Source organism: Mastomys coucha, unplaced genomic scaffold, assembly GCF_008632895.1.
Source record: "Mastomys coucha isolate ucsf_1 unplaced genomic scaffold, UCSF_Mcou_1 pScaffold11, whole genome shotgun sequence".
NCBI lineage: Eukaryota > Metazoa > Chordata > Mammalia > Rodentia > Muridae > Mastomys > Mastomys coucha.
In genome coordinates, this window is record NW_022196893.1 from 32,660,959 (window position 1) to 32,683,217 (window position 22,259).

The 22,259-nt window shown below is 54.2% G+C and overlaps 1 protein-coding gene across 5 annotated transcripts; it reads left to right on the forward strand.

Annotated features, from left to right (window-relative positions):
- The first annotated feature begins 1,505 nt into the window (after positions 1-1,505).
- Positions 1,506-21,518, forward strand: Nr4a1 (nuclear receptor subfamily 4 group A member 1). 5 transcript variants are annotated; one of them, XM_031356291.1, is made up of 8 exons: positions 1,506-1,604; positions 5,576-5,692; positions 16,715-17,598; positions 18,382-18,511; positions 18,778-18,929; positions 19,437-19,639; positions 19,725-19,903; positions 20,735-21,518. In XM_031356291.1, the coding sequence occupies exons 3-8, from the start codon at positions 16,717-16,719 to the stop codon at positions 20,989-20,991; spliced, it is 1,803 nt and encodes a 600-aa protein (XP_031212151.1). In that variant the 5' UTR covers positions 1,506-1,604; positions 5,576-5,692; positions 16,715-16,716; the 3' UTR covers positions 20,992-21,518. The 5 variants fall into 5 exon arrangements, with proteins under 5 accessions (XP_031212151.1, XP_031212142.1, XP_031212158.1 ...); XM_031356282.1 differs by lacking the exon at positions 1,506-1,604 and adding an exon at positions 1,839-1,961; XM_031356298.1 differs by lacking the exon at positions 1,506-1,604 and adding an exon at positions 4,336-4,390.
- The last annotated feature ends 741 nt before the right edge of the window (positions 21,519-22,259 follow it).

A 22,259-nucleotide genomic window follows, 5' to 3' on the forward strand; every position in this document is an offset into this window, starting at 1 on the left:
GTTGGCTTCCTAGGGTGTTTGTTATCAGCCTTGACTCAGTCACTGGTGAAGCAACTGAGAACCAGGGACTGGCACTGTGGCACTGTGGCCTCTTTCTTAGCTATAGGTGGATATCTAGAGTCCTTCCAAGGCTCTGGGATCATCGCAGAAGAGGGGCAGAAAAAATTCAGGAGCCATGGGCAGTGGTGGTACACATCTTTAATCCCAGCACTTGGGAGGCAGAGGCAGACAGATTTCTGAGTTTGAGGCCAGCCTGGTCTATAGAGTGAGTTCCAGGACAGACAGGGCTACACAGATAAGCGCCCTGTCTTGAAAACAAAAACAAAATAAAACAATTTAGGAGCCTTAGGAAGGGACAGAGTGTTGTGTAAGGGCTTCCTCTGAGTTTGAAACATTCTGTCCTGCAGGGAAGCTATTTAAGGAACAGGAATAACTCAAAATAGCTTCAGGAAGTACCTGAAACTGACCAGATTCACTAGGATCCTCTCTACCAGAGCGAACAAAGCTGAGCCCCTCTCAGAGGAATCTGAGCTCCTGAGAAGATTCGCACAAGGTGATCTGTAAAGACTCTGAGACCAGACCAGAGCTGTCTGGATGCCTAGAAGAGGTTCAGACCAGCAAGACACCTAGAAGGACTCTCTCCAACCAACTGAGCTGCCTCTGGGCTGCACAGTGTACTCCGGTTCCCAGCACTGTGAGCTGTCATCCATGCTGGGTCACGGAGCTGTCTTTGAGTCACGTCTGCTCCTGTAAGTAACCCCAATAAAACTCATTGGTTCCCCAAGTTGGACTTTGGTGGTATCTGTACTTTGGTCCGTCTTGGGGTCCATATCTGGGGTGTGTAGATGTGTTGTCACATGTCAGGCTCCTGGCGTGGCCTGTTGGAATGGGCAGCTGTTGGGGAGAAGGGCTTGCTCAGGACAGGTTGCTCCTCTCATTTTCAGAAGCCTAGGACTACCTTGACCTCTCATCCCAAAGGTCTTGCAGGGAAGACTGCTTAGCCACGGTAAGTCGTAGGAGGCAGCTACACTGTAGATCACAAGGTCCATAAAAGAACCGGACAGACCAAGTCTGAGTGCCTACTGTGTGCAAGACTATTTACTGTTCAGCATCTCTGGTCTGGTCACTACAAAAGGCTAAAGACTACTCAGGTAAAATGCTGAGCCTGAGGGAGGTTAGTTGACTTGCCTTAGGTCACACAGGCCTATGTGAGCAACCGGATGAGTGAGTACTCCTGTCAAAAGTTTTTCATGAGGCATTGCACCATCTCAGAAGTCCTCTTTGTTACCCTCTTCTCCTGTGGAAGTCCTGTACCCTGCTACTTTATTCCTTGCCCTTGGGGGTGTTATGGTCTCACAGGCTGAGAGACTCATGCCCCCTTGAGATACTCACGGGCTCAGAGGTAGGCTGGGACCTGACCTCCCTAGCCCAATTGCTGTGTGACTTTGGGTGGCTGCCAAACCCCTCTGGGCCTCACTTTTTCCACTTAGTGTTCAGGGGAAGTCCCCGAGTAGATTTATTCATGAATTGGATGTCGGGGTGCTGTCCTGGAGGTTGGAGAGAGCTTACCTGGAAACAGCAACCCTAACCGGGCTGCGGGAGGGGTGCGTTATGTAACGGGGTGTGCGGCAAGAGAGCTTTGGGAGGCGGGGGACGCGGGGCGGGGCGCTCGAGGCTATTCCGGGCGCCGCTATTTTTAGCCCATTGATGAGGCTGCGTCGGTCGCAGCCGCCGGGATTCCGGAGACGTCAATGGGCGCGCGTCACGGTTCCCGCCCGGCCTCCCGCCCGGGGAGGAGTCGGGGGCGGGGGGCGCGGGCGCGGCCGGAACCGCGGGCGGGGGCGCCCGGCGCGGCGGGAGCGGGAGGCGGCAGCGACCGGGCATGGGCGACCCTGCGGGCCCGAGCTGGGCTCCAGCCCGGAAGGCGCGGGCGGAGACGCGAGCGCAGCCCGCTGGGCCAGGTGAGGGGCCCGGGCGGCGGGGATCTGTGTTAGCCGACCTGTGGGTCAACGCGGTTCCCTCCTACCAGCCCCGGGGGCGGCGGGGCAGGTGGTCGGCTTTGGGCTCGGCCAGGTCCGAGACATTACCTCCACGTCCCGGTGTGCAGGAGCCAGCAGCCAGGCCACCCAGTGAGAGAGGCGCTTCCAAGGCACCTATTCGGGCTTGGGGACAGAGGTGGCGCCAGAGGGTGGTCTGCACGGATGCAGGATGCATGCCTCAGCCCCCTCACTTGGACACATCACTCCCTCCTCCCGCGTCTGTTTATTGATAAGTGACTGGAGGGACTAGAAGTTTCAAGGCAAGTGACCTGGATTTGGGGCTAGTGTAATGGGCATGCTCTGGTAGGCAGGTCCCTGACATGTGTCCAAAGATACATGATGGATCTGGAGTTCTATCTACCTGCACTGGGGTATCACCTCCAAAGGGATACTGTTCAGATCACTGACTTGGGCAAAGACTTGACAAGGAAGCCAAGCTTTGTCGTGAACAGGGGCTAGTGCACCGTGTTGTAAGGTCGTGATTTTTAATGATGATGTCTGTGGGGCCCACACCGGTGAGGTGAATGACTCTGATAAGAAATGGTGAGGCCTTGGCTGGAGGTAAGACTGTCAACTTGGGCGTTCCGGCCCTGTGCCTGACACGGAAGCTCACCTACCCAGCCACAGAGCTGTGCACCGGTTCCTTAGGAAGGACACAGACGACTCCATGCAATGGAGGCCAGTTCCCACCACATAGCAATAAGTAGCCTGGCCATAGGCTCCCAGATGTTGGGGTCTGGGTTCTAATCCTATACCTTTGCTAGTTTTTAAAACACGTCTAGGCCAGGTCTTTCTCAGGGAATAATAAAACTGATCCCCTTCTTGTAGCACTGCGAGGTGAGAGGATGTCATTAAAGTTCTTAGTTGTTGCTTATATTTTGTGCCTGGTATCCAATGTGGAGCTGTGTCCAGATCCGTCAGGGCTTTGGGAGCCCTGCCATCCATGCCTTGCGGAGATTTTTGTTAAGAAAGCACTTGGATGCATTCCTAAGCTGGTGTCTGACAGGTCCTTGCAGAGATGGCAGGTCCCAGAGGTCTGACTTTTCTGATTCAACCGAAAGAAAGATGTGTGTTTCTGTTGGATCTGTTCCCAGTGGTCCCTGGGGCGTGCCCCTCATTTAGATAGTCTTCCTGACCCAGTCAGCTTTGCCCCTCACCCCCACAGGCCCTAACCTTGCCCATCTCTTTCAAACTGAAGGTCCTGGTGTTGGGCAGGCCTAGTTTTCTAGGAGGGAGATAGAGGATAGATAAACAAGTGGGAAGTCAGTCCTGGGTGAAGTGAAAACCGGTTAGTGTGAGGGTGTGGGGTGGTCTTTGGGAAGGTTAGATGAAATGGAAACATGATACACCTGGAGGAAGCAGACAGACAGACAGGCATATGAGGAACAGTAAGTTCCCCGGGGGAGGGAACAGCCAATGCCAAGGCCGTGGGTGGTGAGGGAAGGCCCTTCTGACGAGGGGGAGGGATGGATGGGAGGAGCAGTAGGAGCACTGGTACTCAAGTTGGGGTGGATGCGCACCCTCCTTTAGAGACCACCTTCTCTTTTTTGAATTGCCTCAGCCTTGGGTTTGCGCTCTACACAGCAACTGGTGCAGTCCCATTTGCAGCTGGGCCCCGGTGTTGGCTTGCTCAAGATCTCAAGGGCTCCCGGGTCTTCCCCTGTCCTGGGCACACTGCCTTGTTCACAGTAGTTCAGGAATGCTGGCCATGTGGCTGTTAGGAGGGAGTTTTGATCTAGGGACAGGCGATGGGTTAAGACACCTGTTCTTCAGAGCTGTCAGTCACTTTCTGGGGACAAGGTGCCAGGTTCTGGCCCCTGTGTCGACAGGAGATACGGACCTGGGGACTTGGCGGGGGGTCAGTCCACCTTGCGATGACAGGCAGTGTTTGTCCTGTTTCTAGTGCATGGGAGGACAATGGCACGCTCGCTCTGGATAGCAGGTTTGACTCCTGCTTGCCTTCTGTTTCTGGCTAGAGGTGCCTCAGCTGTTGTTCCAGTAGGCTTCTCTATCCTGAGCTTCACTCATGGCCTTCCTTTCTGCCTGTTACCCTCCATTGTGAGGGATGCTAGAGAATCAAGCCTTGTGCATGCTAGGCAGGTGCTCTAATACAGGTGAGGGAAAATCTGGGTGTCTGAGCCACAAGAGCATCCCTTAGCTGGTGCCCTGGTGGCAGAGGTCAGGAGCATGTGACCCACCCACGGGCCTTCCCCTATCTCTGTCCTTCCACCTACTGTTGTGGAAACACCCACTTCCCCTTTCCCAGCCCTCTGGTCTGCTGCAAGGTCCAACGGCTTGAAGGCACTGGCCTGCTGTATGCTCTCTCTGGGCTCGAGAGGGAAGGGAGAATGGTAGAGTGGGAGAAGGGAGGGGGAGGTGTGGTCAGGGGCCGTGGCCAGCTCTAGAGGAGAGCTGAAGGTTAGGGTTGGGTACCTCACTGTCTTCTACTTGAATCAGAGGCCAGGTGCCCAGACATGTCTGGGAACCTGGAGTTAGCCTTTTCTTTCTTCTTTTACCTCTGCCTCCCTCCTTGCACCTCTCCCTGTGTCCTCTGCTTGGGGACTGAACCTAGGACCTTGCCTTGGTAAGCAAGCACTTTCCTGTTCTCTCTATCCATTCTATTTTTCAATAGGTTCTCGCTGCCTTGCCCAGAGCGGCCCTGACCTCCTTCTGTAGTCCAGACAGGCCCTGAAGTTGTAATCCTCCTGCCTTGATCTCCTGACATACTGAGATTATTGACTTTGTTAAGAGGTCGACCATTTGCATGTGTTTATTTAAGACCTCTCAATGGTGATGTATAGCAGTGCCGTGTGCTTGGCTATGTTTTCTGAAACAGGTCTCACTAGGTAGCCTTGGCTCACAGAGCTCCCCCTGCCTGTGCCTCCCATCCTGTTATAAATCCTCTGTGTTTTAAGCCTAATAATGGCCTGCAGCCGTTTTAGAGATAGTTCTTAGAGATATTAATTACACATTGTGATTTTTTCCCCTGACAAGCAGGGAGAGACTCTGCCATTTGTTGAGGGACTGTGAGCTGGAGCCACTATTGGAACCTAGGTTGTCTGATACCGCTCACCTCACTTCCTGTTCAGGGTCTGGGTTCCCATCATAGGAGTTCAGAAGAGTCTCCTTGCTTGGGTTAGAAGACTGGGCTCCCTGAGACCAGAGATACAGTATCTCACATAGATTCTTGTCCTCTGGGCTCTAGGGCTAAGTTGGAGCCCTGTAAGGAAGATCAGGTGCTCTGCCTGTTTTAGCAGGGGCCACTTTCTCTCTGTTACACATCCCCATATTCACAGGGGCTTCAGGCAAGAAGGAAACAGGCATGTTGGCAGAGATAGGATGGCTTCCTGGCTCTGAGACACCCGGAAGCTCCCTACCACCTTCACATCCTTCAGAGCCCATTGCCCAGATTGTCTTGTCCCCCTTGTGACCTGGATCCTGCCCCCTGTCCTGACTCCTTGGTTCCCAGCCATATTGTCTCCAGGAGCATGTCCCTGATGGCTGTTTGCTCCTCACTAAAGCTAACTCTTCCATAGGCCACCATGGACAGAGGCCAGCCCCTGCTCCTCCCTGGTGACTTGGCTGCATTGCTGGGCCCTGAAGGCTGAGGGGATGGTGTGAGTGTTGACAGTCCTGTTGGCCCACCCAGAGTGGTGAGTATTGCTGCTGTCCTTGGTGCACCCCTGGGGCCCTTGAGCAGGTGGAGTACAATGGAGGCAGAGGTGGGTGCAGGGCTGCCTGGAGAGGATGTGGTCTGGGGGCTGGAGGGGGAAGCCCTGCAGAGGCGAGGCGGCGGGCGAGCTAGGTTGGTAAGCATGGGAACGTCTGATTTCTTCAGGCGTGGGGTGATGATGCGGGGGTGGGGACGGGGAAGCCTTATGTTCTTAACAGCTTAGGCTGGAGCTCTGGGTCCTGGTCTCATTGCTGGGCGAGGTGACAGCTGCTCTCGGGGCAGCCTGGGCATGGTTCCAGGAAGCCGAGGGGTGGGGTGGGTGGCTGAAGGCTTGGGAGCGTCTCGGGGGCATGTGGGTTTGAGGGTTGGCCGGTTTCCAGGGTGTAGGTACTGCACCGGGGAGGTGCAAGTACAGGATTATACCTGCTAAGCATGGGGACCACCCCGTCACCATGGCGGCATTCATCCAGTGTTCTCGAGAAGGAAAGTCCCTAACCTGTGACCAAACCCAAGGTGCCCTTGGTTTGCTCCCCAGCTTACTGCGTTGCAGCGAAGATGGCTTCTCATGGTCCCCCCAGGAGGGAGGCAGTGTGGGCTGAAGTGGAGACTCCAGGTCTGTGGGGCTCCTGAGGATCCGAGAGGCTGGCTGCTGGTTGAGGACACCCTTCTCCAGATGGGTGATCTGTAGGGGAGGGGGAGGACTTTCTTACAGGGTCCCTCAGACTCTGGGATGGGGCTAAAGGGCATCCAAAATTGGGTTAGCATGCCTAGGGGATCTGGGATTCAATCTAGCACTCTGGATGTAGGCCCTCTTTCTTGGGGACATAGGGCCATCTTCAAGCAACAATTTCTTGGGCTTGGGTGACCCTCAGCCTTCCTCGTGTTGTGCTGACCCCCAACCATGCAGTTGCTTTTGCTGCTGCTTCTTAACTGTGATTTTGCTACTGTTATGAATTGTAGAATAAATATGTTTTCGGGTGCTCCTAGGTGACTCCCAGGAAAGGGTTATTCGGCCCCCAAAGGGGTCTCCACCCAGAGGTTGAGAACCACTGTTCTACATGATTGTAAGACTTCTCATGGACTCACTCAGTATCTTTAGCCCTGTGAGCTGGTGATCAGGGTTCAGGGTCTCATGGAGGTAGCTAGACTAAGAAAGACTGTGCAGTCAGCCTGGAGGAGAGCGGGAGAGGCCTGGGAAACCGGGCTCCTGGGAGCTGGGCTGACTGTATACCTGGGAACCAGCTCCACGCTGGCATTGGGGTCCAGAACGCCAACTTGGGTTAGGGACAGGGAGATTACTGTAAGTGGAAGGGGCAGGTGGCCCTGGTCAGCAGAGATCTGGACTTAGGGAACACGTGAGTCGGGATGACAGCAGTGGCCAGGTGTCTCCGTCCTCTTGGCCTATGTTTCTACCCCCAGCCTACTCGTGGCTTCCTGAAGACCCAGCCTTCCCATTGGGAGCAGCATTCATGTTTGCTCTGTTGTCTGGGTGATATGACGGGGTGGAATTCCCATGTCGAATACATTGCCAATGCCACCCTAAGGGGCTGCCAGCCAGGGCCCCGTGAGTCTTAGAGCTGCAAGTCTTGTGACGTGGACACCTGCTTGCCAGGCCTGGGCACGGGCCCCGGGTCATGCTTACTCTGGGGCTCCCGTCAGCTGACTATTTTGGGCTCTTGCTGACCTGGGCCAAAGTCAGGCCCTAGCCAAGAGAGCCTTGAGGAGGCTCTCCCGGTCCCCAGAGGCCAGCTCTGGTTTCTGCTATATAAACAGAAAAGGACACACTGACTTGGAGTCAGTTCCCATCCAGAATCTGCTCAGACAGTACATGGCCTCAGCTGGGAAGGACAGGCTGGCCAGCTGTCACAGATCCCCACTGAGTCCCTTGAGGCTGTGGAAAGACCCCCTACCCCCGACTAGCCCTGGATTCCTCTTTTGCCCTCTGGGTCTGTGAGGATACACACTGGTAAGTTTGGGGACTGGGGACACTGAGGCACAAAAAAGCTAAGCTGTTTGGATTTTTCCCCACTCTCTCCATCCTGCCAGATGTTCTCCGCTGTGAGTGGCAGGCTAGATCCTTCAGCTTTGAGGGGAGGGGAAGGGGAAGGAAGAGGAGATGGTAGGATCTAGAAATGAGAATGTAGCCTGGCTGTACTTGGTGGTGGAAGTCAGGCTTGGGAACCCTTCAAGACTGACTAGGGACATGGGGACAGACTTGCCCTCTCTTTCCTCAGAAACTGCCCACAGGTTGTCTTTACCACAGCCTGGTGGAAGTCTCCAGGTTGCTCTCTGAGTAGGGCCCCAGGCTCCCTGTCCTGTAGGATGCGGCAGGACTTCTTGCTAGCCCTCCTTTAGCCTGCTCACCTCTCTGTCTGTCCCAGGTGCTTCGTGTGCTGAGAAGCAGGGCTGTAGTGAAGCTGCCTTGCCTCAAACTTGCTCCCCACCCGGAACCTGGGCCAGAGGCAGCCTCTTCGTGGGAGGCTCCTATGTTCTCCTCCTCCGTTCTTAAAAAAAAAGTTTCCCCTTTCTGAACATGAGTCTCTAACTGAATCCAGAGCCTGACACTAAAAATACTTTAACAATAGGAAAGTGTGGCAGACTTCCGGCTGAGGCTCCTTATCGGGGAGGTTTTATTTTGGAATTTGACTGTGTGCTGGGGAGGTTGGGTGGGGAAACCTTGGGCAGGGCTAAGGAAATTTGGTGGGTGTGGGCATTCTGTCAGGTAGTGGAAGACCCTCCGAGGCTGGAAAACTGTCCAGTAGAGATGCACCCAAAGAGCTTGTAAGGAGGGAGAAATGAGGTAGCCTTTCCCAGAGAACTTTGAGTTCTTCTGTGCCTCCCTGGTCTGCCTGCCAGTTCCTTTTGAGGTCTGATCTTATTCCTCTATGCTGTGTGTTAGTTGTTTCTGCCTGGGAGATAGATGGGGTGCAGTATTCCCTGGGTTGCGGGGAGCTTCTTTGGCTGTGCTGACTTCCTTCAGTAATAGCACCCCCACCCCTGTATTAGTGGAGCACTTTCTGCGGAGAGAGTTTCTGGACAGACCTGCTTAGCTGCTCTTGCTTTCTCTCCCTCAGCCCCTCAGAGGGGATGGGGTTACTGTTCAGGTCTCAGACAGGGAGAGTGTAACCCTGGTCCCTAGTCTGTCCCTGCTTGTCCCTTGCCACTCTCAGGTTTCTGCTGCCAGTTCCTGGCATTCAGATCTAAGAGCTCTGCTCTGTTCGGGGGGGTTTAGCCTTTCTCTCCCTCCCCTTAGTGAACTGAACTTCCCACTGAGGAACTTAGGGTCTCCCTAGGGAGCCACAGGACCTGGCCAGGTCTCACTATGTGAGATATAACAGCTGGCCTGGACCCAGATACCTGTGATAGCTCTTCCGCAGCTTGCCTATATTGAGGGGGAGGGATGGGTGCACAGGGCTCATGGGCTAACCTGGGAACTCAATTTGGAAGCCTGTTTTTTTTCGGGGGGGGTCATAAAAATACATGATCACTGCAGGGCCTAGAGAAGGACCAGGAAATTAGGTTCAGAGACCTGGTCTTGACCCTTCACCTGGGTTCCCAGAGCTGCCACGGGAAGCCCCTGAGGCAGCAGGTAGCACTTCTCTGCCCACAACACAAATCCCCATGCCCACTGCCAGGGCAGGAAGCAGAAGTGGCCTGGTCAGGGCTGGCTGCAGGCTCTGGGGCGAGCAGGGGAAGCTCCCTGGGCTACTTCTCAGTGGGGGGAAACAAGGCTTACTCCTTTGACCCAACCCATGGGAAGAGCATTGGGGTTGTGGGTGGGGACAGTCTTAGTTAAAGGAGGGGGGTTCCTGCCCTCCGCTTTACAGGATGGGGCCCAGCCCAAGGGGCATCGTGGGAAAGGGTTGTGTGAGTCCACTTCCCCTATTCCCTGTTTACCCAATTCTGCAGAGGAATGAAGGTGGGCATTGCTAACTTGGGCTACTTACTGTTGAAGAGTAAAAGACCATAACAGAAACGACTCTGCAGGAAGGGGAGACAGCGAGCCATGGTGGGAGTGGGTCTGAGTGGGAATCTGTAATCCCTATCTCTTGGGTTCTCCCTGAGCCTGAGCCTGAGTTTCAGGTTGCCCCTGAACTTTCAGTGATCCTCCTGCCTCAGTGCTAGGATTACAGAGGTGTGCTGCCATGGTTTGTTGCAGCTCCCCCTAACTCCCTGTTCTGAGTAACTGTTGATAGAACAGGTGTAGATACAGAGGAACAGCTACTCTGATTTCAGAAACATACACTTGAGAGAACTTGAACTCAGTCAAATCTGGCTCCACTTAAATCAGTGGCTCCCAAACTTCCTAAGGCTGTGACCCTTTCATACAGCTCCTCGTGTTGTGGTGACCCCCAACCATACAATTATTTCTGTTGCTACTTCATAACTGTAGCTTTGCCGGTTATGAATCGTAATGTAAATGTCCGTGTTTTCAGGTGGTCTTAAGTGACCCCTGTGAGAACCTACAGGTTGAGAACTGCTGTCATAGGCTAAAAGCTTGGGATGTAGTCTGACGACTGACTAACCTCTCTAGAGCCAACACACCTGAGGCTCTGGAGTTCCAGTCATCCAAATCAGGAACAGGGCCCACCCAAGACCCTCCCCCAGAAACACCTGTAACACACTGCAGTCTGATCTGCTTCTGCGGTTGCATTTATAGCTCATTGGAGTCAAAGCGGCGGGGTCCAGGTGAAGTGGGAGTTAGAGGATCTGTTTATAAGATGCAGGTCGTAATTTCAAGCTCAGGGTAGAGGGCTGACTGGATGAATTCGAGTGTGGTACCTTGGTTAGTATCTTGCTTCTGGGATTTTCTCCCCATACCAGTGAGAAAAGGCTTGGGAATAGGGGAGCCCAGGAGCTGAAGGAGGCCAGTTGTGAGGGAAGGAGGATGGGGGTGGGGTTAGTCCTGTGGTTGACATTGCACTGCAGAGAGGGTAGGAGCTAGCTGAAGGACCTTACCTAGGGTACACTTGTAGGCTGGGCCCTGGTGTGGGACCTGACTAGATAGCACTGGTTTGTATCTGCAGTATGGCTCTTCTCCCTGCCCTTGCTGGGTTTCAGATGTTCAGCTCTAGTTTTGGACACAGCTCTCTTAGAATTACTCATTCTCCTTTCTCTGCACCCCCGTCCCCTGTTACCCCCCTCTCCGCCCTCCCAGTGAGTAGTTGAACCTGGTTTGAGTCTTAAGAGTAGAACTTGTCAGCACTTGGGAGGCAGAGGCAGGTGGATTTCTGAGTTCGAGGCCAGCCTGGTCTACAGAGTGAGTTCCAGGACAGACAGGGCTATATAGAGAAACCCTGTCTTAACTTGGTGGCCCATTGAGGGGCTTCTGTCCAGTCTGGGACCAGGTTTGCTCTAGGTCTCCCAAAGCCTGCATCAGCTATATACCTGCTTCCACCTTGCAGAGCCCTGGGCAGCCTCTGGCCCACAGGGATGAAGCATGAGATGCCCCCAAGTCCTTTTTGCCTTTCTTCTGTATGTGCTAGGGTCCATGCTCCACATTGGTGCCTGGATGAGTGGCCCTACCTATGTCCCCAGAGAGGGATTCTTTCTCTGTATTGATGGTAGAGTGTAGTGAGTGTGGCATCTCACTTCCTGATAGCAGGTGCCATTCTTTGTCCTCTTCTAGCCTTCAGGAAGCAAGAAGGTAGCCTTTGTAACATGTAGTGGCTCAGGGAGGTTGGCCTGGGTGAGAATGTGCTCTTGGGTTGCCCTCTGCTGCTTACCCATCAGCTTCTCCCTTCCTCAGGGTGGTCTGTGCTACTTTTTGCAAAGGCAAAATGGTGGGGAAGGAGGATAATGCTAGAATTCAGGATGGCTGAGGCTAGGCTTCAGCACACCCTGCTGAAGACAGGACATGCACCTGCTTTTGCTGGAGGGAAGAACCCTCCTGGCTTTTCCTGCTGGTATATTGAAAAATATTTCAGGAGTAGAGGGAGGCATCCAGGGCTGGGTGGAGAGATAAAGTGGGGAGCCAGATGTGACATAACCAGGGTAAGATTATATGTCCTTTAGAGCAAAGGCATCCGTCCCTCTTCATGGAACCCCTGAGTCCTGTCTTCAAGTGGAGAGGGCATAAATAATAGTAGTGGCTTCCATATTTAAGCAAGAAGGCTTTTGTGCCGAAGCCCAAGGAAAGAAAACTCCGACTATGGATGATGGGGGGGGGGAGGTCCAGGATGCTCCAGTGGGCATCATCAGCCTGTCCACACTTTATCTTCTCCTAGGTGACTTTATGTCCTTTGGAAGGTGGCTTGGCAAAGTCCAGAGCTGTGGACTCAATTGCAGCAAGACTACACGTTAGCCTGGGGGTTCTGGCAACTTCTCAACATATCACTGAGTGACATCAACAATGTATGAAAGCTGTTCCATACGCAGGGGACAGTGATTAGAAAGAAGTGGCAGGCTGGTTGGGGAGGTCTTTTGTGGTGATGGGAAAGACTCCAGGTTACAAATGCTAGGCAAGCAAGAGCTCTACCACTGAGCCCTTAGCCCATTTTTCAAAAACGGTTATGACCAGAATAGGAGGTCACTGGATAGTCTGTTAGTCTGCTGCACTGGTGGGCTGGTGTTGGTTGTGGCTGGCAGCAGAAATGAGGAGCGTGGGGATGGGACAGAGATACTGCAAAGAGAATTCCTAGTGGGAAAAGTTAAGCCACTCAGCCATTTCTCCACACCCCTTCTTTTCTCCTGCCTTGCTAGCAAATGAGGGTTCCTTAAGCTTAGACTGAGGTGGAGATGTGACCTGCAGGGTGACAGCTCCAGGTGGCTGCAGTCTGGTCTGTACTTTGAGCGCAGCCCTGGCCCTTCCCTGCAAGCAATAACTGGTTACAACTGGTCTCTTCACTGGGAGGCAGGTGGTCTCCTTCAGGGAATTGACAGAGTGTGAAAAGGACTCCTTGGAGCTGGAGGTCATGGCCCTGGGTTCTAGACCCCAGTGTGCTACCTTAGCTTAGTGACCTTGAACAAGTGCCTTTATGTCTCTGAGTCTATTTATAAAATGGGGAAGAGTTGGCATGAGTTTGGAAAGATTTCTCAGGCTCCACCCGGTTCTGAAATTCGGCAATTTCTCAACTAGGGTGCATCCATCCTTGCGAGGGGTTAGGGAGGCCACCGCTGAGAAACCAGCATCAGTGTGGGGCAGAGCCCATTGACCCGGCCTGACAAAACTATACCCTTTTGGAAGGGGCCTTGAAGGCTAGAGCGCCCGTCCCCAGGAGCGAACCGGGGATTCTAACTGTCATTCCTAGGGCTAGAGACCCTGCACATTGCCAAGGCTGAGCCACGGGCCCAGCCCACCTCCCATCTTCTGGGTGTGTCCCAGAATCGCTTGCCTCAGTCCCGAACTGCCCTGGCTGCCCAGAATGTCCGAGAGTGACACCCTAGGTGTCCAGGACAGACGGAAAAAGGACAAAGGCGGAGCAGGGCCTGGGGTAGGGATGGGCAGGAACAAGAGGGCGCTGTTGGCACCGGGAGCAGCTGGAGGGGAGGAGATCCTGCTCTGGGGAAGCCCTGCGGGCGCGGCTTTACAACACCCCCTCCTCCTGGTCGGTTATTTCGGACCCCGGGACCCGATCCCGGGTCCGGCTTGGGGAGCCTACTGGGTCTGGAAGCTACTATATTTAGCCGGCGCAGCGGGCGAGAGGAAAACTATTTATAGATCAAACAATCCGCGCTCCCTGCGTCAATGGAACCCCGCGTGCGTCACGCGCGGAGACATTCCAGGCCCCCCCCTTCGCCCCGCCCCCTCGGGCTCCCCGTCCCCGCGCCTCCTCCTGGCCGCCTCCCGCCGGAACCGCGCCGCCCCCCGCGCCCTTGTATGGCCAAAGCTCGCCGGGCCTTGTGCGTCAGTGGCGCCCCCGCCCCTCTCCATGCGTCACGGAGCGCTTAAGAGGTGGGTCGGGCTCGCCAGGGGAGCCCCAGTGCAGGAGGCTGCGAAAGTTGGGGGAGTGTGCGAGAAGGACTGTGGAGCGCACGCGGGACCAGACTGGGTCACTGGTCCCGGCCACGGGGAGCAGGAGTCGGCCGGGTAGGTACCCCGCAGGGAGCGTGCGTCTGTTTCTAGGGACTGTGCATGAAAGGGGCGTACGCGCGGGCGGAAAGGGTGTTTTCGTGTTGGCTTACGAGGAGGGGTGTGTAGGGTGCATTTTTGGTATTAAAGGATAGCTCTTGGAGTAAGGTGAGCTCGGGCTTGAGGTTTAGGAAGTGGGCGAAGGGTCTTCAAGGTGCTTGGTGTCGATAGGTAGTGGCGGCTTGTTTAGGAGGTTTTTACCCCCTAAGATGCCCAATGTGAGGCACTATGTTCTATGGATTTGGGTGTTGATTGCGGAGTAGGGGATTGTCTGAGCATGGGACCAGGAGAAGGTACTCAGAGCTTCAGCGTTGCTGGGATCCATCCAACTACAAATAATATTGGATTTCCACGGGTCTCCTTCCCGGGCTCTCAGCCCCTTTCCCCAGTGTTTACTTAACACTTCATAGGCTGTACTTAGATTTTCTGATTCCCTTACCGAACTTTCTTTCTGAACGGTGCTGGGAGGCATGGGGATTGCTAAAGGAAATGGCTAGCTAGATTGGCTGGGTAATTGTTGGGTTACATTAAGTTGTCCGAGTGTCTAGAAGCATAGGAGCTTACTTTAGCTGTAGTTTGGTGCAGCTACGGAAAGCGGCTCGTGGAGCCTGGGTGGAAGTCGCACATGATAGAGTCTTGGTGTGGTACTGACTAGGGGAGAGCCCTTCTGTCATCCCAAACGAGCTTGCTGACCCCAATGGTCTCTGTTGAATCTGTTAGGTAGGGTGCAGTCTGCGGGCTTGATCACCTACCAGGTGCTAGCCACGGTGTTGCCAGGACCTGCCCCAAGCCGGATTCTCCCACTCCCTCCTTCAACCCCGCCTCTTCCTCCTCCTTGAGACACCCCCACCCCCTCGGGAGGCTAGATGTAGGTCTGTATCTTGTGTTGCCTACTATCTGCCTGAAGCAGAGTAGATTGGTGGGGGTTGATCCGGATGTAGGATGTCCAAGTGGAGAAACAGGATTTGAATGGAGCTGGAACAAACACCCAGTCCTGACTGGCTGCCACCTTCCTCCACCCCCAACCCATCCCTGCCCAGGCTTCTTCTTGCAAGCAGAGGCAGAAGTGGCCATATTTATTTCTCGCAGGTGCTGTATGCCTAAGGGACTTGGACACGACAGGCGGGGCAGGAACTGGGGGAGGGGGACACTGTTTTCTGGGAAGTTGTATGACTGGCCAGTGGTGGAGCTGTCCTGTCCAGGCATCCAGGGGTGGGCTGGGGATGGGAGAAATATTGGGACTAGAGGGCTTCAAGGGACAGCAGGTGGTAGCAGTCTTTTTCCCAGGACCACTCCACCCTCTGCTCCAGTGTTCCTTGTGGCTTGTCTTCTTAGTTAGAAAGGCTAGAACTATAAAGTCCCCAGACTTGGAGGTGGAAAGGGACATGCGGTTCTGGAGCCTCCTCCAGCTACCTCTGGTCATTCAGGTGCTTCAGGCTCATTACCTTTCCAGAGGGCCTGGATGCTACGGGACGCAGGCACCTGCTTTAGCAGAGGGACACAGGCAGGGGCAGCTTGTCTCTGTGCATCCACTGGTAGGGTCCTCCACTCTGCCTAATTAGCTTGTGTCTATTGCTAGGTCCTGAGTGTTCTCTTATAGAGTGACCAGGTTAGGGGCTGGAGAGACGGCTCAATGTGGCAGTTCACAACTGTCTGCAACTGTTCCAGGGGGATCGGACACCCTCACACAGACATGCATACAGGTGAAACATCGATGTACATTAAAAAATAAAAATATAAATGACCGGGTTAGCTGAGAAATTCCTTTTGAGAACTGACCTCTCTCCAGTCCTCCAGTCGAGAGACTACTCTCTGGATCTTCCTGCTCAGTTCCTCACCTCCCTTCAATATTTAAGCTCTTACTTTTGATTTTTTTTTTTTTTTGAGACAGGGTTTCTCTGTGTAGCCCTAGCTGTCCTGGAACTCACTCTGTAGACCAGGCTGGCCTTAAACTCAGAAATCTTCCTGTCTTTGCCTCCCAAGTGCTAGGATTAAAGGTGTGCTCCACCACTGCCCCTTAACTTTCGAATTTCTAATTGTTTTTAATTGCATCTATATGTGTCTCTCTGTATGTGCACATGAGTGTGGGTGTCCTACAAGGCTAGAGACATCAGATGTCCTGGAGCCGGAGTTACGGGAACTGGATTTAGGTCCTGTGGAGGGGCAGTACATGCTCTTAACGGAGCAATTTCTCCAGCCTCCATTATATGGTATTTAAAATTGTAGCATTGTTACCCAGCCCATTGAGGAGCTGGGGATAGTGAGGAGGCCCAGTTTCCCCCAACTCCTGGAAACATCTCAGAAAGCACAGAGTAGGTGCGTAGCCACAGATGGTAGGATTGCAGTGCCTGTGGGATCAGCATGCAGGGGTGAGGTGGGGCTGCTGTCTTGAGCTGCATTCTCCTAAGGCTACGGAGATAGACAGTTGGACCTTGACTCTCAGCTTCTACTCCATTTCCAGGATGTCTGTCTCCACAGACACTGACTGTATGGGGAAGGCAAGGAAGGGGTGTACAGAGGCTAGGTTGTGTCTGGGAGAAAAGTCAGCAGATCTACTCCTGGGGGGTGGGGGGTGGGCTGAAGCTCTGTGGGTTGCTTCTCCCAGCTCCAACCCCGGGAACTGGGGGGTTGGAGGAACATAGCTTCCCCCTGTTCCTGCGGGGACGTGCCTTTCCTAGTTCCTGGGCCCACCGGGGTGTGGCTGGTCTTCTGACTGAGCCCTCTTGGACCGGGTCTCTGCCTATGAGTATGAGCTTTGTGGCTCACTGAGGTAGAGTTATGGCTGTGGGATTAGGACTCTTGGGTTCTGTGGTCCTGACACCCACCTCCTTGTCTAGGCCTGCCACCTGGCTGCTCTGGGCCTACCAAGTTTCTTGCTTCCCTCACTGACCCCTCCCCCTCCTCCTTCCCTTGGGTCTCCTCCCTTTCTAGAGATGCCCTGTATCCAAGCTCAATATGGAACACCAGCAACGAGCCCAGGACCGCGTGACCACCTGACAGGTGATCCCCTGGCCCTTGAGTTCGGCAAGCCTACCATGGACCTGGCCAGCCCCGAGACAGCGCCCACCGCACCTGCTACGCTGCCCAGCTTCAGCACCTTCATGGACGGGTACACTGGAGAGTTTGACACCTTCCTATACCAGCTGCCGGGGACAACCCAGCCGTGTTCCTCAGCTTGTTGCTCGGCCTCCTCCACGTCTTCTTCCTCATCCTCGGCCACCTCCCCCTCTTCGGCTTCCTTCAAGTTTGAGGACTTCCAGGTGTACGGCTGCTACCCTGGCACCTTGAGTGGCCCATTAGATGAGAACCTATCCTCCAGCGGCTCTGATTACTATGGCAGTCCCTGCTCAGCCCCCTCACCATCTACACCCAACTTCCCGCCATCCCAGCTTTCTCCCTGGGACGGCTCATTTGGCCACTTCTCCCCCAGCCAGACTTACGAAGGCCTTCGGGCATGGACAGAGCAGTTGCCTAAGGCTTCTGGGCCTCCACCACCTCCAACCTTCTTCTCCTTCAGTCCTCCCACTGGCCCCAGCCCCAGTCTGGCCCAGAGTTCCCTCAAGTTGTTCCCACCACCAGCCACCCACCAGCTTGGGGAGGGAGAGAGCTATTCCATGCCAGCGGCTTTCCCAGGCTTGGCACCCACCTCTCCGAACCGTGACACTTCTGGCATTCTGGATGCACCTGTGACCTCCACCAAGGCCCGGAGTGGGGCTTCGAGTGGCAATGAGGGCCGCTGTGCTGTCTGTGGCGACAACGCTTCATGTCAGCATTATGGGGTCCGCACCTGTGAGGGCTGCAAGGGCTTCTTCAAGGTATTTTGTGGTTCTGGGTGACTACATCCCGTTGGAGGTGGGGATGGGGTGTATCATCCACTGGGATCTGTGGTGACCTCCCGTGAGATTTCTTCCTAGCCGGTTCTGTCCTGCAGGAAGGGGACAGGTGTGCCATCTTAGGGGCTGGGACTTTTTATTCAGCAGGATGCATAGCTCTCTAGGGCTGTAGAAAGCTGGGGAAGGGGGAAGAAGGTGTGTGTGGCCTGCAGTGGTACTCAGGAACAGAAAATCTAGTGGGCAGCTGCTGGTTCTCCCCCCCGCCCCTGTCCTGGGGGAAAGGGGGCCACAGGCACTTGTGTTCCTGGCACTGGATGAAAGGACACAGGCAGAGGGTTTGGTTCTTGCTGGGGGTGGACTTGGGAACAAGCTGTGTGTTTGTCCCAGTGCTGGGTGCCTGCTTGGCTTCTCCCACCTCCACCCCTTTAGCCCTCTCCTCTGTGCCCCAGGAAAAAGCAGGTGGACACATGCAGACACCTGTTAGGACAGGTGTCTGGGCAGCCTTGGGAGTTCCTAGACCCTGTTCTTGGGTTCTGGGATCTTCCCTTTGAGGTAGAAACCTCCTCCAGTGTCTCCGAGACTTCTCTCCCCTCCTCTCTGGCCCTCCATTTCTCCCTCCCCTACACCCAAATGTTAGGAAAATAGCTATGAACAGAGAGTGCTTTTGTCTGCATCAGCCACAGGATCTGGACGGTCCCCTCCCCTGGGCTCCCCCCCCCCCAACCCCATGCTCTGACAGCCTGTTCCGTGTCCCCCCCCCTCCAGCGCACAGTACAGAAAAGTGCCAAGTACATCTGCCTGGCAAACAAGGACTGCCCTGTGGACAAGAGGCGGCGGAATCGCTGCCAGTTCTGTCGCTTCCAGAAGTGCCTGGCTGTGGGCATGGTGAAGGAAGGTGGGTGGCAAGACGGTGCCATCGGCATAGGCGACCTGATGGGGTGGGACAGCCGGGCTCACCAGGATCTGCACCCAATTCCCACTTCTACCTCTAGACTCAGGTGTAGCTTCCACCTGCTTTTTGGAAAGGGTGGGGTGGGGAGGGCCTTGTGGGGTCCCCGTCTCTGATTTTTCAGAAGTGGGGTATATAGTGTGCACTGAAGACCCCTCTGCCTTCTCCAGGTTCCTTCACCTCCTCTCTCAATACTGTCTGTTTCTCTGCAGTTGTCCGGACAGACAGCCTAAAGGGGCGGCGGGGCCGGCTACCTTCAAAACCCAAGCAGCCCCCCGATACCTCCCCTACCAATCTCCTCACTTCCCTCATTCGAGCACACTTGGACTCCGGGCCTAGCACTGCCAAGTTGGACTATTCCAAGGTGAGGCCTTGCCCACCCATCCTCCCTGTCCTGAGAACGTATGCAATGCCTTTGTGCCTATTAGGAAAGGCTCTTCCTCTAGGGCAGCATCAGGAAACAAGGATCCCCCTGCACTGGCTAGTCAGAGAGATGCACTGGGGTGGGCATGGGGTCAGGGAGCCAATTACGAACAGCTGCCATAGTCCTGGGTTTTCCTGTGGGAATTGTAAGCATATGGGCCCAGTCTAGGCTTTTGCACTCCTGGATCTGGTGTCCCAATGCTCTGTAGTAACGGCTGGTGTAGGCTGTGCTGCGGAGCCAATGTGTGACACAGCTGTGTGGTGCAGCAGATGCAGGCCCTTCTGTCCAGCCGGTGCATGACACAGCTGTGTGGCACAGGTTTTGCTGTGGAGCCAATGTATGACACAGCTGTGGTGTGGCACAGCAGATGCAGGCCCTGCTGGGCAGCCAGTACATGACACAGCTGTGGTGTGGCCCTGCTGTGGACCTTACCTGAGTCCCTTTCAGTTCCAGGAACTGGTGCTGCCCCGCTTTGGGAAGGAAGATGCTGGTGACGTGCAGCAGTTTTATGACTTGCTCTCTGGTTCCCTGGACGTCATCCGGAAGTGGGCAGAAAAGATCCCTGGCTTCATTGAACTTTCCCCGGGAGACCAAGACCTGCTGCTAGAGTCTGCTTTCCTGGAGCTCTTCATCCTCCGCCTGGCCTACCGGTAAGCTGCCCCCATCCTCCTAGCCCCAGCCCCACTGCCCCAGCCTGCCTGCACCCTCAGTCCTGACTTACCTGCCTTTTGCCAGATCTAAGCCTGGTGAGGGGAAGCTCATCTTCTGCTCCGGCCTGGTGCTACACCGGCTACAGTGCGCCCGTGGCTTTGGCGATTGGATTGACAACATCTTAGCCTTCTCGAGGTCCCTGCACAGCTTGGGCGTTGATGTTCCTGCCTTTGCCTGCCTGTCTGCTCTGGTCCTCATCACTGGTGAGTGGCAGGTACCAGACTGGGCCCAAGGGTTGCAGGACCACTGGGTAGGTTCCTGCGACATTGGGATGTTAGGACCCGCTAAGGGACCCCAAAGCTTAAATGAGCCACTGAATGACCCCAGACTCCTCAGGGTACGACTGTAGCCACTAGGCATCTAACTTAGGGATCCGGTTTGTTTAAAAACTGTCAACCTCACAAGACCCAGGAAAGTGCACACATGAATTTTTCACATTCTTCACTTGGATAGCCAGCACCATGGTTCAGAAACAGGACCAGCTTCAGCTCTGTCAGGCTCCCTCCTTATTGTCTCTGTAAGAGGCAGCCACTCTGCCAGCCTCAGTGGAGTTCCTGTCATGGATTTTAGTGTGCGTATCACGGGGTATGGGCTCAGGTGTTAAATGTAGCAGTTTCTAGGTCCCTTCTGCTTCTGTTCCCATTTCCACTTAAATTTGTTGGGGGATCCTCGTGAATAGAACAAGATCAGGTGAGCTGGATGGCACTTGAAGGTGTGGGTAGTGAAGTCTCTATCCAGCTCTCTCCCTGGTGGTAGCCCTAGGTCACTCCTGTGAGACTTCAGGGTTTTAGAACAGTGTGGTGGAACCTGTACCCCAGAGAACCTAGATTAGGGTTTTGTGTTGTTCGTCTGAACCTCGGCCAGCCATTCAAGTTATCTGAGCCTGTCTCTCCCTTGGAATGTTGAGAACACTGGTTTCAAGTATTGACCAGTCTGGAAAATGGGTTCCTGTGGGACATGCTAGAGGGTTGGGGGGACTTGTTGGCGAGAAGGGGTCAACTGAGTGGCTAATCCTACTTTCCCCCCTGCTGCAGATCGACACGGGCTCCAAGACCCTAGGAGGGTGGAGGAGCTGCAGAACCGCATTGCTAGCTGTCTGAAAGAACACATGGCTACTGTGGCAGGAGACCCACAGCCCGCCAGCTGCCTGTCACGTCTACTGGGAAAACTGCCTGAGCTTCGGACCCTGTGCACCCAAGGCCTGCAGCGCATCTTTTGCCTCAAGCTAGAGGACTTGGTGCCCCCTCCACCTATTGTGGACAAGATCTTTATGGACACATTGTCTTTCTGATCCCTGCCCTGAACATGCGTGCGCACACGTGCATGCTCTTCTGTCACCCATGTGCCTTTAAGCCCATAGCCCACGGACCCCCAGACCTCCCCACCCCCAGCCTGTTTTTGAGCTAAGACTGGTGTACCTCCTCATTCCAGAAGATGGACAGAGAGGCTCAAGACCTGGGGGAGGGTGTGTATTCATCCCTCCAGCTCAGTCCTGGCCTTCGTGTGTTTTTGTAAGATAAACCATTTTTAACACATACCACTCTGCTGTAAATAAGCTGCCGCTGTTGTAAATATAGAAAGGAAGAGGTTAAGGTGGGGGTTGGGAGGAAGGGGTGGGGCCCCCACAGCTGGGCAAGCCTTTCGAGCCTCCAGCTTGAGATCTCTTCCATTCTCCTTCCATGTGTACATAACTGTCACTCAAGAAGATGATTGACAGATTCTGATTTATATTTGTGTATTTTTCCTGGATTTATAGGATGTGACTTTTCTGATTAATATATTTAATATATTGAATAAAAAATAGACATGTAGCTGAAATTGAGTCTTTCTCTGACAGCACTAGACATTCTGCCATGATTATATAAGAGACAACAATAACCCTGGGCAAATCTTAGCTGTCGCCGATGATCTGGTCAGCCTGGGTTACTCACCTCGGTTACTCACGACAAAGCCTGCTTCATGCAGCCATTAAGGAGAACGCTAGGACTAGCTTTCCTTTCTCACAGAAACACACATCTCACTATGTAGACTTGCTGTGTAGCTTGGCTGGTTTCAAGTTGTCAGTCCTCCTATCTCCACTTCCTGAGTACTGAGATTATAGATGCTCACCCTACATAAACATCAGGAACTGGTTCCTAATGAGGGAAGCCTCTGGTTACCGCTGGCTGCTGGGCTCTCAATGGACAGTGGCTAAGCCAGGAACTAGAGCAGCAAGATAGACCTGGCCTTGGATCTCCAGTCTCATCGTTCTGATCCTGGGGTAGATAAAGAACAATTTATGATTTGGGCTATTTTTTTTTAATTTTTTTGGTTTTTTTGAGACAGGGTTTCTCTGTGTAGCCTTGGCTGTCCTGGAATTCACTCTGTAGACCAGGCTGGCCTCGAACTCAGAAATCCACCTGCCTCTGCCTCCTAAGTGCTGGGATTAAAGACGTGTGCCACCACCACCTGGCGGGCTATATTTTTTAAGTATTTTAAAAACAATCTTTTGGTTAAGAAAAAATGCCCACAGTTTTAGATGGGCGTAGTTGCACACATCTTTAATCCTAGCACTCGGGA

Excerpts from the sequence above, each read along its gene's own strand:
- Nr4a1 (XM_031356291.1), top strand. The coding sequence starts at position 16,717 with ATGCCCTGTATCCAAGCTCAATATGGAACACCAGCAACGAGCCCAGGA. Across the intron at positions 18,512-18,777 it reads TGTGGGCATGGTGAAGGAAG|TTGTCCGGACAGACAGCCTA; the intron begins GTGGGTGGCAAG and ends GTTTCTCTGCAG. Across the intron at positions 19,904-20,734 it reads TGCTCTGGTCCTCATCACTG|ATCGACACGGGCTCCAAGAC; the intron begins GTGAGTGGCAGG and ends CCCCTGCTGCAG.